Source organism: Aplysia californica, unplaced genomic scaffold, assembly GCF_000002075.1.
Source record: "Aplysia californica isolate F4 #8 unplaced genomic scaffold, AplCal3.0 scaffold00217, whole genome shotgun sequence".
Lineage (NCBI taxonomy): Eukaryota > Metazoa > Mollusca > Gastropoda > Aplysiida > Aplysiidae > Aplysia > Aplysia californica.
Window position 1 is genome coordinate 521,824 of NW_004797487.1, and position 15,540 is coordinate 537,363.

Below are 15,540 nucleotides of genomic sequence, written 5' to 3' on the forward strand. Positions count from 1 at the left end.
GCATTTGATTTGGAGTCTACATCTTAAAACTCCAAAACAAAACTACAAAACATACGGCGAGCGTTCCTTTTTGTTCTTTGGTCCCCAGGTATGGAACGAAATCCCATATAAAATAAGATCTGCCCCAACAATTTCCATTTTCAAAAATCAGCTGAAGCATTTTTTATTCACAAAAGCATACCTGTCATAATGATGTACTGTGATATATATGTATGTGTATGCCAGACTGTGAGACTGAAGAAATAGCGAGTGAGAATGAGAGAGAGAAAAAGAGAGAGATAGAGAGAGAAAAGAGAGAGAAAAGAGAGAGATAGCGAGAGAGGGAGAGAGAAAGAGAGAGAGAGATAGAGGGAGAGAGAGAAAGACAGACAGAGAGAGAGAGAGAGAGAACGGAAATGTTTTTCTATCTGTATAGAATTAATGTTTTAATGAATGTATCTAGTTACTCACGTTTCAACTGTATTTTGACTGTTCGTGAATTTATATTGCATTGTATATTTTTAGTGAACACATTTTCAACCTCACTGCGAGACTGTTTTTCTGGTATAAAATTTTACACATATGCATTTATATTATATGTATAATACAGTAGTCTCCGCCTAAGATCCCACCGCTTACGATCCCGGTTTGCTTAAGATCCCGCTGTTTTAAGAAAACAGAATTTTTACTATACAAAAGTCACCCCTAAGACCCCGCTCTAATTCACTCTGAAGGTTTACATTCGGCTAAGATCCCGCATTTCAGATCATAATTTGCGGAACAAAAACGCGGGCGGGCACAGCCGATCAAACAAGAGTGAAAAGTTGAGATCAATAAACTGTCCGTCGCATCAAAGATCAGCCACTATCGTGAATGTGATCACATACACGTTGTAAAACTGGATGAAGCGACACAATGTTTGCCCCCGACGGGATCACACCGGGGTGTGAACTGACCGACACGTTTGTTTTCCCCATGCATCGCACTCCCACCTGAACTCTCCCCCTAAACTTACATCACTCGCTGGGTGGATAGGGCCTACACCTAGACGATCAGAGAACGTTCGTTCCAGGCGGGATCACATCGAACCGTGAACTCTTCCCTGACCATTGCAGTAGGTGTTAATTGCAGCAGTTGTCATTACGCCCGAATTTGCTAGACAGACTGAAGTGTTCACAACACAATTGTGTGTAACGACAAAGACGTTTGGGGGGGGGGGGGGGGGGACTCGGTCAGAGATGGAAAGCTATACATTTTCGACAGGTAAAGGGGAGGGGCAACTGAATAAGCGTTGATCTTGAGACTCATGATAGGATAATAAGTGAAAAGGCTCCCCTCATGGCACTATGCACTGTGATAAGCCATCAAGGTTAACCACTCTTTGCTCACCATAGATGTCATAAACCCACAAAGGGGTCACGTCAGTTCATTTTAGGGTGGAGGGAGACCATTTTACCGATTTTAAACCTTAACATGGGTCCCCATAGATTCTTCCCTGGGATCGTCGGTTAAGATCCCGGTTCGCCTAAGATCCCGCATTTCTTTGCTCCCAAGCACCGGGATCTTAGGCGGAGACTACTGTACTTTGTTTTACGTACACATTTGTGTCGATTAATTTTTAAGATGTGATGTCTTTTTCATTGTAATGCGCATTGAGCATCTTTTAGGAAATGGAAATGCGCAGTATAAATGCTATTTATTATTATTATTATTACATAACTTGATAAGTAGGCACCACGTCAGAGTAGTCCTAAAATGGATTCCTGCCCACACTGGGATACCGGGAAATGAAAGAGCTGATGCTCTGGCAAAGAAAGGAGCTAGTCTCCCTCAACCTGAAATTCCTACGAACTACACCACCTGCTGCCAAATGATCAAGTCAAACCTCAAGGAAGAGTGGATGAATGATTGGGCCACAGGTACGACAGGAAGGAGGATGTATGGCCACATGAATAAACCACTGGTCAAAGATCCAATCAATGAGTTGAGGAGGGGAGATCAATCCATAATCTTCCAACTTAGAACACAACATGTACCCCTCAACCAACATCTCAACCGAATAGGAGTAAAGTAGTCTGCTGCCTGCCCACTATGTGACTACCCCTCAGAGACAGTGGAACATCATCTGTTTTTCTGTAGAAAACTAACTGATTTAAGGGGATGTTTTCTTCCCAAGCTACCCCACACATCTAATTGCCTCTACTCCTCAAGACAACAATTAGAACAAACATGCAACTATTACCGAATGGCATCATGCCGAAGAGTTAACGCTCAGATGCTACTGGATCGCTAACAACAACAACAACAAAAACATAAAATGCAAATTCATGCTCATGAAATGGGAAAAGGGGGCGCTACTGTATTGGACCCCCCTCCAAAAAAAAGAATTTGCTTTACTTACTAGTGATTGTATGTCTCACTGAACTTGTTTTCTGCACTGTGCAGTATTGGAGTTCAAACAACATACATCTAGGAGTTAAATTAACTTTGCGTGTGGTTCACCATTCATCTGCTTTTGAATTTAATGGAAATTATTGTCAATTGTGCCATTTATATCAGGGTGGGTCAGGGTAAACAAAATGATATCTATCTATCTGTGTGTCTGTATGTCTGTCTGTCTGTCTGTCTGTCTGTGTGTTTGTCTGTCTGCCTGCCTGTCTGTCTGTCTGTCTGTCTGTCTGTCTGTGTGTCTGTCTACCTATCTATTCATATTATATCTATTGAAAGGTTCTAAATAGCACGAACAGTCGATTGCACGTTTTCACAATTGCCCTTTGGGGGAGAGTCCTTTCACTTCAGAGTGTAGCAGACCTTTCACATTTTGTTAGTTTGTAATCCTACGAAAAGTGCGGCCATTCTAGACGCTAATGGGTGAGCAGAAATGGGAGAAAAAAAGAAGTAGAAAACAGGGAACTGCCCTTTGAGATGTCTTCACCAATATTTGTAGCTGGCATGACAAAGTTGCTCGTTTCAATTGGTTTGGAAGAGGAGTTTACTCTAAAGCACTTTTCTTACCCTCTGTCCTGTATTGTGAAGTGTGGCTAGGCCCTGAGACTTTTGTTTTCTTCTGTGGTTTCCAGGAGTAGGGTGTGCAGTTGGTCGCTCTTCCGATGTTTTCATGACCTTCTGGATGAGACAGACCCTGAGCTGCTCCCCACAGCCTTGAGGTAAGACAGGATTTGTGTGTGAGTGTAACCATCCGCAATGTGTGTGTGTGTATGAGTGTAACCATCTGTAATGTGTGTGTAGTGTAACCATCTGTAATGTGTGTGTGTGTAACCATCTGTAATGTGTGTGTAGTGTAACCATCTGTAATGTGTGTGTAGTGTAACCATCTGTAATGTGTATGTAGTGTAACCATCTGTAATGTGTGTGTAGTGTAACCATCTGCAATGTGTGTGTGTGTGTGTAACCATCTGTAATGTGTGTGTGTGTGTGTGTAACCATCTGTTATGTGAGTGTGTGTGTGTGTGTGTGAGAGAGAGAGAGAGAGAAATGGAGGGGGGTAGCAATCATTTGTAAATGTACAGTGGGATTTGTCTAAGACGGCCAACCACTGTCGAGGAGAAAAATAGACGTCTTACACAGTTTCATTATAATGTAAAAATAACGCAAGAGAGGAAATGGCAACTGGTCATTAGTACAGATGATTGTCTTATAACGGGACTGTAAGAGCAGGCTCTACTGTATATGTATTATAACTATGTATGTGTATTGTGTCTATGAGAACATGTGTATGTGTATGTGTATGCATTGAACTTCATTGTCTTAAAAACAAATGTTGAGTCCGAGTTCAATACTGTCATTATACAACAATGTTTTACTATTTTGTGTTTTGCAGAATTGAAAACAGGAAGCAGCTGACTTACGCTAACGCAAAGCTTCTCGCTGTACCCTATCAACTTGCATGGGCTCAACTGCGGGAGTGTGTGTTTGACACTTGGCTGCAAAAACCTCGATCGTTTCTAAACTTTACTGTAGAGTCCTGATATTAGACACTGTAGTATCTGTGTAAAAGATTTTCAGGGTATGTTCAGATGTTCAGAGTCACAAGTAAAATGTAAAGAGTCCATATGATTACTCTAACTGTGTAATTTGGAATTTTGGAATTTCTGCCTTTGGCAGATTTGGCTGTCAAGCAAAGAGTTTATCTGTGGAGACTGCTTATGTAGAGTAATATACAGGTATGAGTGTGTCTATGTGTATGTGCATGCATTCATTTGTGTGGGTAGGTGGGTGCGTGTGTGCATATGTATGTTTGTGTGTGTCTGTGTTTCTGTGAGTATGTGGCAGTGTGTATGTATGCGTGTGTGGGAGAGAGAGAGAGTAAGAAAAAAAAACGACGAAACTGCTGTGATGGAAGGAAGGACTTGTTTATCTTGGCTGATGTGTCCTGAAGAGGCTTTTGTTTGTGATCCTCGGGATTCTCATTCCAGCTGTTTAACTTTTGATTTTATGAGATGATAGACTTATCTTTTTTAATCTGATGGCTGTCGATTGTAATTTTGTCTTTGCAACTTCAGCAAGATAGGATTTGCTTTTAGAAGTACTCTGTTGCCTGCATAATTTTATGCAGATGGCCTCAGCTCCAGCAATAAGATGAAGTTGTCAACTTGTATTATGTGATCTCCTTTTCTTGCAAACGCTCATCAGGTGAAAGGGGTGCTCTTTTTTTAATTCAAAATCAAAGGTAATGTTAAAAAAGTGTCTTCTTTTCTTCTTATATTACTTATTGGACTTTGCTTCCCAAATCCTTCCTTGATGCCTGACTTTGTGTGAAGCCGTACTGGGTATGTGGAAAACACATGATTCTTATCTCCAGGCTGAATGAGGAGAATTTATGATTTTTTAATTTTTTTTTAATATGAGGGGAATGAAGTTGTGCTCAAGAAGTGAATATGAGAGAGATTGGGAAGGGGTGGGGGGCAGGGAGGTGCGGGGGAGGGGTGCTATAATTTGGGATTGTTGTTTTTTTTCTAAAATTGTTTTGGGATAGTTGTTTTTTTCTAAAATAATGTAATTCGTGCACAATACAGAGTAATTCTGCGTTTTTTACTTTTTTATCGTAATATAAACTGTGCTGTTGTGAATAAATACTGGTGTAAAATAAATAACATCTGTGTTCATTTGTTTACTTTCTTACTTATTTTCATCTTTGAGCCCTGTGGAGGATACGTCACTGACACGTTCTCTCCGTCTGTCCTGTCCCAGGCCAGTTGCTCTGTCTGATTCTGTGCTGGGATTGTCCAATCACATAGCAGCTGCCAGCCAGTATGGAAATAATGCATGTTAATACATTTTTGTTGGTCTGAGTTCAGAAGTCCATTTTCATCATGTCAGAAAATATGTTCTGTGTTCCCTTGTAAGTATTGCTCCTCACATGGTGATGCTGAGCATTGGTGAGATCTCTCTCTGTAGGTATGCTTTAAATAGCTTGAATTTATTGAATGTAGAAAGCGTGTGGTGTAAGGTATTCTTTGGTCTTCCTATTTTTTTCTTTCTCCTGTTGGTTCCAGATTAAAACATTGTATTAAAATGTGGGTGTTTTTATGTCTCCATCAACTCAATTTAGATCATTTAGGAGGCAGGCTTCTGACCTTGTCTTCCAGGGCCTACCTAGGCCTAGAGCAAGGGATACAACATCTCAGCACAAAGACCGAGATACCCAATAAAAATCTAGCTAAAGAAATGAACTCAGGTTTCCTGCATGCACGAGCAAAGTGCCTAACCACTACGCCACAGATGGTAGCAGGTCAAAGCTTGCCTGTTGGTACTAGGTGTAGCTGTTGGCACTTGGTGCAGGGTTGCAGTGGAATTTTTCTTGATTTTCTAATTAATATAATTTTATCATATGCTTTTCTTCTGATAAGAAGCGACTTTGTTTTTGAACTCTGATTTTCATATTCTTCATCTATTGTGTAGGAAAGCAAAAGTTGAGTTTTAGTATTGTAGTACTCATTTCATTAGAAGGCTCACAATATGTAAGGCATAGGGGCGAAATGAGGCGCTCGACAAAATAATGAAATCGAAGAAACAGGCATTTTCCCGCCAGTTAGGCTATTTTTATCAAATCTTTGTATTTTGGCTCAACACTTTTTATGCCCATATAAAAACCCATTCCAAGATTTTTAGCCCTTGTCCGAGAAGGCTAGGTGTAGATCTTTCCTACCAGAAGATCAGGGGTGTAGCTGAAAGACAGCAATAAGAAGGAACCAGAAAGAAAGTAGCAGTAGAAAGGCTGCAGAAAGAGTCTGGAGCCCAGAGGAAGGGGCAAAGGAGGTGAGGGGGTGGGGGCAGAAAGAGGAGACGAAAGCAGACGACAGAACATTGCTAGAGAGCAGGAAAGGAGGTGAAAGGAAACAATTTTAGAGAAGAAAATTTTTCTGTCGCTATTCGGATTCAAACTCGGGACCTTTGATTGAGAGGCCAACACCTTAACCTAATTCTAAAGGCCACTAGAGCCCCCTATCTATGTATCTAGTGCACATTTTGAAAGAACTATTAGAGGGTTGGTACGAATAGTTCAGGGTGATAGGATGTCTGGCAGAAGACATTAAGGTTGGAGAATAGGCATCATTGCAGGCAGCACAATGCCATGTATAGTAAAGCCGCTCCTCCCTCCTCTCCAGGATCCATGAAAGGGTCTGCCTGCTGGTCGTGCTGGTTAACAGCTGCTCGGATATTCTTTTGGCTTTTCCACGGAGGTTAAATTGCTGTCTCTCCCGGACCCTCTAGAGACACCAGCTTCCCTTAGTCTATCCATTGTGTGTGAAGTGATGTCTTCATCCTCTCTACTGTAGTCGTTGAACTATGCTGTCAGTGCTGACATAACTGTTGGTGGATCTAACTGCATGTGCCGCCAATCTCTGCCTGGCCGGATAGCTTATCAGCACGTTCATTGCCTTGCACTCCTGCATGACCAGGGCTAAAGGTCCATACGATCCTTTTGAGTCTGTTGCTTTTTATTGCCTCTCGCCAGTCTGCATACCGGTACATCATGTGTTTCTTTCCTTTTTCGACGGTACTCGTCGAATTGGTGACGAGGATGGCAGACTGATACTCCGTCATCTTAATCCAGTTAAAGGCTTTGATTGTTCGTTTAAGTAGTGACCTTGTGGTTGGTGGGATAGATCTATGTATAATAATCAGAGCCATGAGAAACGAACAATTGAGATTCTTTGGCCACATAAATAAATCAATATATTAGAGAACCTAGATCTACTGCGTGGGGAGATCATCATCGTCCAGTGCCTTGCCGACTGGCGTGGGCAATCATGGACCTCCACTTCACTCCGTCTCGCGCTGCAGCAATGGTGTCTGTTGTTCTTGCTGCTCCTAGTCTAGCCATGTTGTCATCTTGTCCAGTATCTTTTCCCTCTGTCTGCCTCTGCATCTCTTTCCATCAAACTTGCCTGTTGTTACAATATTCTCTAATGCTTCTTTCCGCAGTCTGTGTCCGAAAAAATTTGCCTGTGGCTTTCTTACATTCGTCATAAGTTGTCTTCTATAATTTGCTTTCAACCAGGACTTCTTCATTTGTTTTTCTAGCTCTCCATGGGATACGTAGCACGCGTCTTATAAACCACAACTCTGTCGCCACAATTGTTCTTTCCAGCTGTTTAATTGATTGTCCACGCTTCACACCCGTAGGATTGGCTCATGTAACTTTTCAGTACTCTTTTTCTCGTTTCCAGTGACAGATTGATGTTTGTTAGTATTTGTTTCATCTTGTGAAAGGTTGCTTTTGCTTGGCAAATGCGGCTTTTAATTTCGGTGTGACATCTACCATCTGATGATAATATAATGGTCCCCAAATATTTAAAATGTTGTACTTGCTTGAGGGTGGTATCATTGATTTTGATATTTCATGTTGGGGTTGGAGTTTTTCTGCTTATCACAATTGTTTCGGTTTTCTTGATGTTTAGGCTTAAGCCCATGTTGTCACTCTCTTGTACGATGACATTTAATAGATAGAGATAGAGGGATAGAAAAGCGGAGGAAGATAAAGAACAACATTCACAGATGCCATGGCCTGAACTACTTTGCAACAAATAGATTTAACACTATGCGTAAAACTGAGCTGATCGGGAAGACAGACAACAGGAAAGAGTCATCATGATCGTCAGTGTCTGCATCAGACCTGACTCTAGAAGTAGTAAAAGTCCCCTAGAATTATACAGCTGTAGATGTAGATCTAGATCTAGATCCAATAAATACAGCTATTCACGCAGGACATGATTTTTCTATAAATCCGAGCTCCCACACGCACGAGAACGCACCGCGCCTCTAAACTCTAACGTCAGCAAATGAACGTAGGGCGTTACTCCCACTTGAAACCCAAGCTTGGATTGTGACACAAAAGGTGGGAAGGTGTTTGTCTACAGCCTTTTATTTGTCTTTTTATCATGACTGATGTAAGACTGAACTTTTCTGTGACGATGTGTATATTTAAAAACAATTAATCATGGTCTAGATCTACATTTTAGATGGCAGGGAGGGACATTGTAACATTAGGCCTATTTCTTGTTTCTTGTTGTGTAATAATTATTGTAGGCCTGCCTGTTGCTAAGGGGAAATTATAGACTAAAACTGAAACAGAGGCGGGGTTATCTGGTACATCATAAAAACGATCTAGGCCGTAGGCCTATAGCCTACTTGTTATAAAGTAACAGGCGATCCCGTATTTATGGTACGCTGCTCAAGGCATGTCTTTTCGTTCTAAAGGCAAGTGAGTGACAATTTCTGTGATCATTGTCGGTAGGCCTACAATCCTACATGTAGAATGTTAGAGGGGAGGGAGAGAGAGAGGGGGGGGGGAGGGAGAGAGAGAGGGGGAGCCCAGTTGAGAGAGAGAGATAGGAAGAGAGAGAGAGAGAGAGAGAGAGAGAGAGAGAGAGAGAGAGAGTGGGTGGGGGGAAGGGGGGGGGGATGTACTTAGATTCTATTTCAATTTAAATCAAGTTCAAGTTAATGCTCAGTGCCGTAGAAAGAAAAGCCTAGCGTACCCCCCCCCCCCCCTTCTTCAATATATGGAGGTAAAATAAATAATGTTACTTTTGGCTCTTCTCAAACAGAGACACATTTAGGTCAGCAGCTGGAGCAGAGGTTGGCTGGAAGAGCTGAGCACTCGTCCACTCAAAGCCAAGGGTAAGACCGTAGAAGAGTGAGTACCGGTACTAGAAATCTTGCCAAAAGGTACTTCACGTTAGTCAAGCAGTTATCGAGAGAAGTAGATCTTGCCATTAGAGGGTTAGCGAGAAACTAACACAAGATTCTCGCCCTCTCTGTTGTCTCTTCAGGTCTCTTTCTTTCTCTCTCTCAAACTTGCCCCCTCTCTCTCCCTCTCCCCCCCTCTCTCTCTCTCTGTCTCTCTTTCTGTCTCCCTCCCTCCCTCTCCTTTCTCTCTCCTTTAAGTTTCTTGCTCTCTCTCTCTCTCTCTACTCTCTCTCTCTCTACTCTGTCTCTCCCTCCCTCTCGCCCTCTCTGTTGTCTCTTCATGTCTCTTTCTTGCTCTCTCTCTCTCTCTACTCTGTCTCTCCCTCCCTGTCGCCCTCTCTGTTGTCTCTTCAGGTCTCCTTCTTTCTCTGTCTTAAACTTGCTCTCTCTCACTCTCTCTCTCTCTGTTTTTCTCTCCCTCTCTCCTTTAAGTTTCTTGCTCTCTCTCTCTCTCCCCTCTGTCTCTCACTCTCTTCTGTCTCTTTAAGTATTTCTTTCTCTCAAACATGTTTCTCTCTGTCTGTGTCTCTCTTTCTCTCTCTCCCCTCACTCCCTCCCCTCTCTCGCTCTCCCTTAAGTTTCTTCCCCTCCCCTTTCTCTCCCTCTCTGTCTCCCTCTTGCCCCTCTCTGTCTTTTCTAAGTCTCTTTCTCTCTCTCTCTCCGACATGCTCTCTCTTTGTCTGTCTGTCTGTCTGTCTGTCTGTCTGTGTGTGTGTCTGTCTGTTCTCTTTCTCTCTCTCTCTCTCTCTCTCTCTGTCTCTCTCTTTCTCCTCCTGTCTCCCTCCCTCACACCTCTCAATTCATTTGATCTATTTGTCCGATGGTGTGTGAAGTAGTAAACTTGATAATTCAATATAATAAGTGTACGGTACCAGAATATTAATGTATAGTAAGTCAGATGGACTTCGTAGTGGAATCATCAGCCATCCGAGACAATCATCTGCTTAAACAACCTCTTTACCTCTTGAGTTTTTTCCATTATAAACACACTGTCCAAGAGGACCACTTGGTTAAGATGACTATTTTTCTCCTCAACAACATATGGCCATCTTGGACAGTGGTCCTCTAAGTCTAAGACAGGTGGTGTTCTCGGACTGTTCCAAATAAAGATATGAAGAAAAAAAGAAGTATTCCCTTCTATTTTGGCATCATAAAACAATTAAAAGAATGATGTCTCACAAATCTTCAATGGTTGATTTGAGAGTCCAAATGCCATATATGTATTAAACTACTATATTATGTATTGCTTTTATGACTGAAGTCATTGTCTGAGCTGCTGGATAGCAATTTCCATACCTGGTACTTTCTTTTGATCCACCCTAGTAGTATTAGTTTAGTGAGTTATAACTATAAGGCCATCAATAACTAGCACAATATTTTCTAGCTTCACATTCCTGAATTGTCTGATGCTTTATATCATACTTCATATCGTATCTTGAAAGTTCATGATTTCTACTGTCTTTGTTCATATAATACGTTTATGATAGAGAGTGGTGGACCTGTTATAACATCATTTGCCCATTTGTTGTTAGCAATGAACATTTTTATATTTGTTACTTTGATTACTTATCCTAATAATTATTGATATTTTGCACTGCTAGCACACCATTGATGCTTGTACATTTTTCTATTGTGTCACAGGAAAATCACAACAAATAAACAAGAAAGATGTCTCGACTGGTGAGTCCCAAAGTGAAAACTGAATTAATTTGATAAAACTTCATGTTTGCCAGTTTAGTAACATTTATATATGCATCATGTGTCAAAATCCAATATATGTACTGCTCTTTTTGCAATTTGCTTCATGATAAATAATAACTAAACTGTAGGTAAGCCAGCAAGATACTGCCTCAATAAAAAAAGAATGATATCAATCATATCTTCAAACAGCAACCTCTTACCTTGTAATATGTATAATAATGCTTCAGACACAGCTCAGCCGTTCAAATGTGATGGCAGCTTCTAACTTGCTGAGCACAATTTGTCCATACCCATAGATAACCACCATTCATGTTCTCATATCTTTTTGATTTTTGCTCTCTCTCTCTCTCTCTCTTCCTCCCTCCCACCCTCTCTCCCCTGTCTGTCTGTCTGTCTGTCTGTCTGTCTGTCTGTCTGTCTGTCTGTCTGTCTGTCTCTCTCTTCTTTACTCATCCTCAGAACATCATCATTTATCACTTGCATCACACAAAAGTAAAAGAAAGACAGTATGATAAAATTACAAACTAGCATGCGTGTGTGTTTGAATTTGAAGTGTGATGTGACCATGGCATTTGGCTGTCTGGTGATCTGGCTGACATACATGTAATACCCTTGTATTGATTTTAAAGCAGTTTATGTTTTTGTTGGTAAGGCATGATAGTAAAAGTACATAGTTTTTTGTTCTAATGTAAGGCGTATAAAGAGAGAAGGAATGTGGAGAAAGGGACTGCTAACTGGTAGGATTATAATGACGTTTTTTTCCCATAAATTTGACAAATATTCATGATGTAGGCTACTTTTGAAAATGACAATAATAATAGAGAGAAATTATTGAAGAAGAAAGGTCAGGGTGGATGAATCTAAGAGATAGAGAGAACGAGTAGATTTATGGTGTGTGTAATAAATGAAAGCTTCTTACTTACTTTACCCATACATTTATTTCAGATTTCCCTTGTGGTGGGAATCTACGTTGGTGTCATTGCCGCCCAGAACTATGAGGTATGATTTGTGCTGTGTTCTATGAATCATCCCTTACTCCAGTGCTTTAGATTTTACTTGCTCATGTGTGGAGTTTAAAAAATTTAAATACCAGTTTGAGTGGTTGGCGGGTGCTCTGGTGGGGTTTGCTTCTTCTTTCCTGTCGAACATCTATCGTCCTTGTTCTCCCCTTTTTCGTTTTTATGTTTGTTACTCTCTTGTAACTCCTCTAATCTTCTGGCGCTCATATGACCTTTATGCAGTTGCGAGCGCCGTAAAACCTCTACTAAAACTAAAAAACTAATACCAGTTTTGTATTAATATTAGCAATGATTTTAATTCTGTAGGCCTACGGGGATAATATGTGTATAGTTGTGCTGCAACGTGGCAGGGAGGGGGGGGGCGGCTAAGGAAGTCAGGTGTAGTTGTCTTTTGGGGGAGGGTTGTGTGTTGGCTGTACATCTATGCTCCCTATTTATCCACCTTACTTTGGTACATGACTAAAGTCCAGTAAGTTTTTGTTGTGAGGGCGGGTATGAAGAGGTGATCGGACCAGTGAGAATCTTTGTCCTTGTATAGTGGGAAGCCATAAGTAGAAAAAAAGGCCTTGAGACAGGATCATATTTAATTTGTTCACAATGTCTTGAGAGAGAATCTTGTTTCTTCACAATATAAAATATCCTGAGAGAGGATCTTATTTCTTCACAATATCCATTAGCCTGAGAGAGGATCTTATTATTCTTATTTGTTCACAAGATTGACTATCCAGTGATTCCAAGGTGTCCTCATATTTCGTGTGTACAAGCAAATGTTGGTCTGGTGATTTTGTGTCTTTTATTACTGAGACTTACTCTAAATTTCAAAGAAAGAAAAATCCAAAGCAGCACTTTACGCAATTATTCAGAGAAAAATACCTTTTCGTTTCTTTCTAATTTTATGCTCTGTATAATTTCGTTTTGGTTCCTGTAGTGTACGGGGGCTGTGATTTGCCTCCATCTCATGCTTCTCCCATCTTCGACAAGGCCATAAATGTCTCAATCTCAACCAAAAAGACCATTATTGTCGATGAGCATTCTTCATCAAACAAATCTGAAATGTACTTTACAAAGGCATAGATTATTGTGTGCTTTTCTTTGATCTCTCCCAGGTTCCCCATGCTCCAAGTCCCCTCGACTTGTGGCAGAAGGCAGAGGATTACTCAAAAGGCAAAAAGGACTAGCCCCGAGCATGCTGGAGCATTGTCAACAGTCCAGAGTCCTCGTGGCTGGAAGAGATCAAATGCAACATGACAACGATAAATTCTACATCGGCCTCAGTCCTGTCTAACAATGAGTTACAGTTGCTGAATCTATACTGTAATTAGGTACACAGACTAGTCATACTTTTCTCAAGATATTTCCCCATATGTAAATAAATAAATTTGTCTGCAAGTATCTGGCCTTATACACAGAGTCTTTCTATGTGAGGTAGGACACACGTCATCAGCGAGCCGTTTTCATGTTCTAAGCCCTACAAGCTGCACTTTTCAGAGAGAGGGAAAAACTGTTTCTTTCTTTTAGAAGTGTACCTGCATTATGTAGCTTTTTTGTTGTTGCTATTTTTAACTTCAGACTTTACATTTTTTCAAATTATTTCTCAAGTTCATTCAACTGATACTGGTACCACAGATTATGAAACTGCCTTTTTCTTTTTTTTTTTTTTTTTAAATTGGGCTTGGTAGGCTACATCTGAAGAGCTGGCTGACGATTTATTTAAATACTGTGGGAAAGTGCATTCAAAATAACATGCAAGTGACCTTCCATCCCCATTTTGTGTTCAGTCCTACATGCAGCACCTCACGGTGACTCGCACCTTTATGAATATGGTCCAAATTTTAGGAGAATGTACGAGCGCACACTCTTTACAAAGTCTGTCCTACTTTGCAGTACTCCTACATCCTACCCGTCCGAATATGTTACTCTCTAATTTCTCATCTCCCTTGATCTCACACTATTTTTATATGTGTCTTTGCTAATTTACGGACCTCAGAATTATCATATTTTTTTCTTCTTAATCATGGAAGACAAATAAGTGAAAAGTGCCAAAGCTGTACTGTAATTGAGTGAGTGAGAGTGGAAAGGAAGTAAGTGTGCAGCAGCAGTTTTGCTGGACTACGTATCTGAACTGAAAGAGATTACTTCTACCTCTATGCAGTATGTACAATAGATTTTCTTATGAACCTTAGAAGTTTCTTCTTTATAATTGTACTTTCCTTGTCTCAGTGTGAGAAACATTTTATAAGTTTGCCTCCAATGGCCTGCTGCATGCACCAAGTTTATTTACTGGTACTGGTAGTCGGGTGTGGCTGAGTGTCTGTGTACACATACCAAATACATCACAGCCTTTTCAAAATTGTAAACGCTTCCCACAAGACCATGCATGGCCAACTGTTGAAAAAAATCAGCAGCAATAAACTAGACGCATGTATTTGGAATGTAAAATGTTTTATTTGTTTTTCATTAAGTCCAGTTGCAAGCATAATATGGCCATAACAAAGGATCATACAATATGTAAAGGTAATAATAGAAAAAGAAATAACATGTATACTGTAGATCTATGATGCATGCAAGATCCCAGCCCACACAACAATGTCTGAAGTCAGCAATGCTATAGGATAGGCACCTCTGCCCGTTCAGATCTCAACAACCACCTGCCCAGCAAGTGGGGAAAACAGAACTTATTTCTCTAGCTGCTTTGGCACCAAAGTTATGGCCACTTGAAGTTGGGGAGTCCAAAACACACAGTTTTGAGAAAATCCAGGTTTAGCCAGATGCCTCAAAACAGCTGAGCATGACTGTGATTAATTCACACATTTGTATAATCTTGTACTGTACTATTATCAGCAACCTCCACCATCTGGAATAATTCATCTGATTTTATGAACAAATTAACGTGGGGAAAAAATTTCAAATGCTTGGACATCTTCAAAAAAGAAGAAAAAAATGTCCTTCTATATAATCATATACAACTTAGTCAAGTGCTGCATTGTGAGGTTCATGACGATGGCAGACCAACAGAAGTACAGTCTAGCACACCCATAATGACAATGGTGAGATGCAGAAATCATTTAATTATTTTTGAATTTCACTATGTACATGTTTTAAAAATAAAAGGAAGTACATTACGTGTACATGTTTTAAATACAAGGAAATACAGGCACATGAAAACATGTAGGACCTGAAAGTCTGTAGGGCCTATGCTATGCACATGTTTCATTACGTGTATGCTAGACTGTGCTATCTGTTTCATTGCTATTGACTAGAAAAAGTGAAACGGTGATACGGGTTAGTTTTTCCACCAAACGAGGCTAACTCTTCCGGCCGACACAAATATGGATCAAGTCCGAGACGACGAAGATGTATGTGTTGGATCACAAAAACAAACATGCACCACACTGTCATCTATGCACAAATTTGTTCAGTTTTTTAAAAATATGCAGACATTAACGTTGGGAAAATAACAGGACAAATAACACACAAGACAGTAAGAGTGACAGGCACATTGCTTCTTGCTCGTCTCAAAGTCACTCAGCTCTGAGTGCCTGTTATCAAAGTCTGTTCAGCGTCGACTACGTTATCCTCTGTCACACTATAGCATCACCATTCACCTTTTGAGGAATCAAGACAG

At 40.6% G+C, this 15,540-nt stretch overlaps 1 protein-coding gene and 1 long non-coding RNA gene across 5 annotated transcripts in view; both read left to right on the plus strand.

The window, feature by feature from the left end:
- The window catches only part of LOC101860741 (tRNA-specific adenosine deaminase 1), a 24,397-nt gene extending 19,304 nt beyond the window's left edge, over positions 1 to 5,093 (plus strand). For both annotated transcript variants that reach the window (XM_005099561.3, XM_035970081.1), the window contains 2 exons: positions 3,060 to 3,146; positions 3,821 to 5,093. In XM_005099561.3, the coding sequence (XP_005099618.1) occupies positions 3,060 to 3,146; positions 3,821 to 3,968 (235 nt within the window). In that variant the 3' untranslated portion in view covers positions 3,969 to 5,093. The remainder of the gene's footprint in view (positions 1 to 3,059; positions 3,147 to 3,820) is intronic.
- Positions 5,094 to 8,238: 3,145 nt separating this feature from the next.
- On the plus strand, positions 8,239 to 14,354 carry LOC101860575. 3 transcript variants are annotated; one of them, XR_001184903.2, is made up of 5 exons: positions 8,239 to 8,341; positions 9,054 to 9,126; positions 10,837 to 10,875; positions 11,842 to 11,895; positions 13,022 to 14,354. It is a non-coding gene; the product is annotated as an uncharacterized LOC101860575 (long non-coding RNA). The 3 variants fall into 3 exon arrangements; XR_001184904.2 differs by lacking the exon at positions 8,239 to 8,341 and adding an exon at positions 8,374 to 8,393; XR_001184905.2 differs by lacking the exon at positions 8,239 to 8,341 and adding an exon at positions 8,685 to 8,707.
- Positions 14,355 to 15,540: the final 1,186 nt, after the last annotated feature.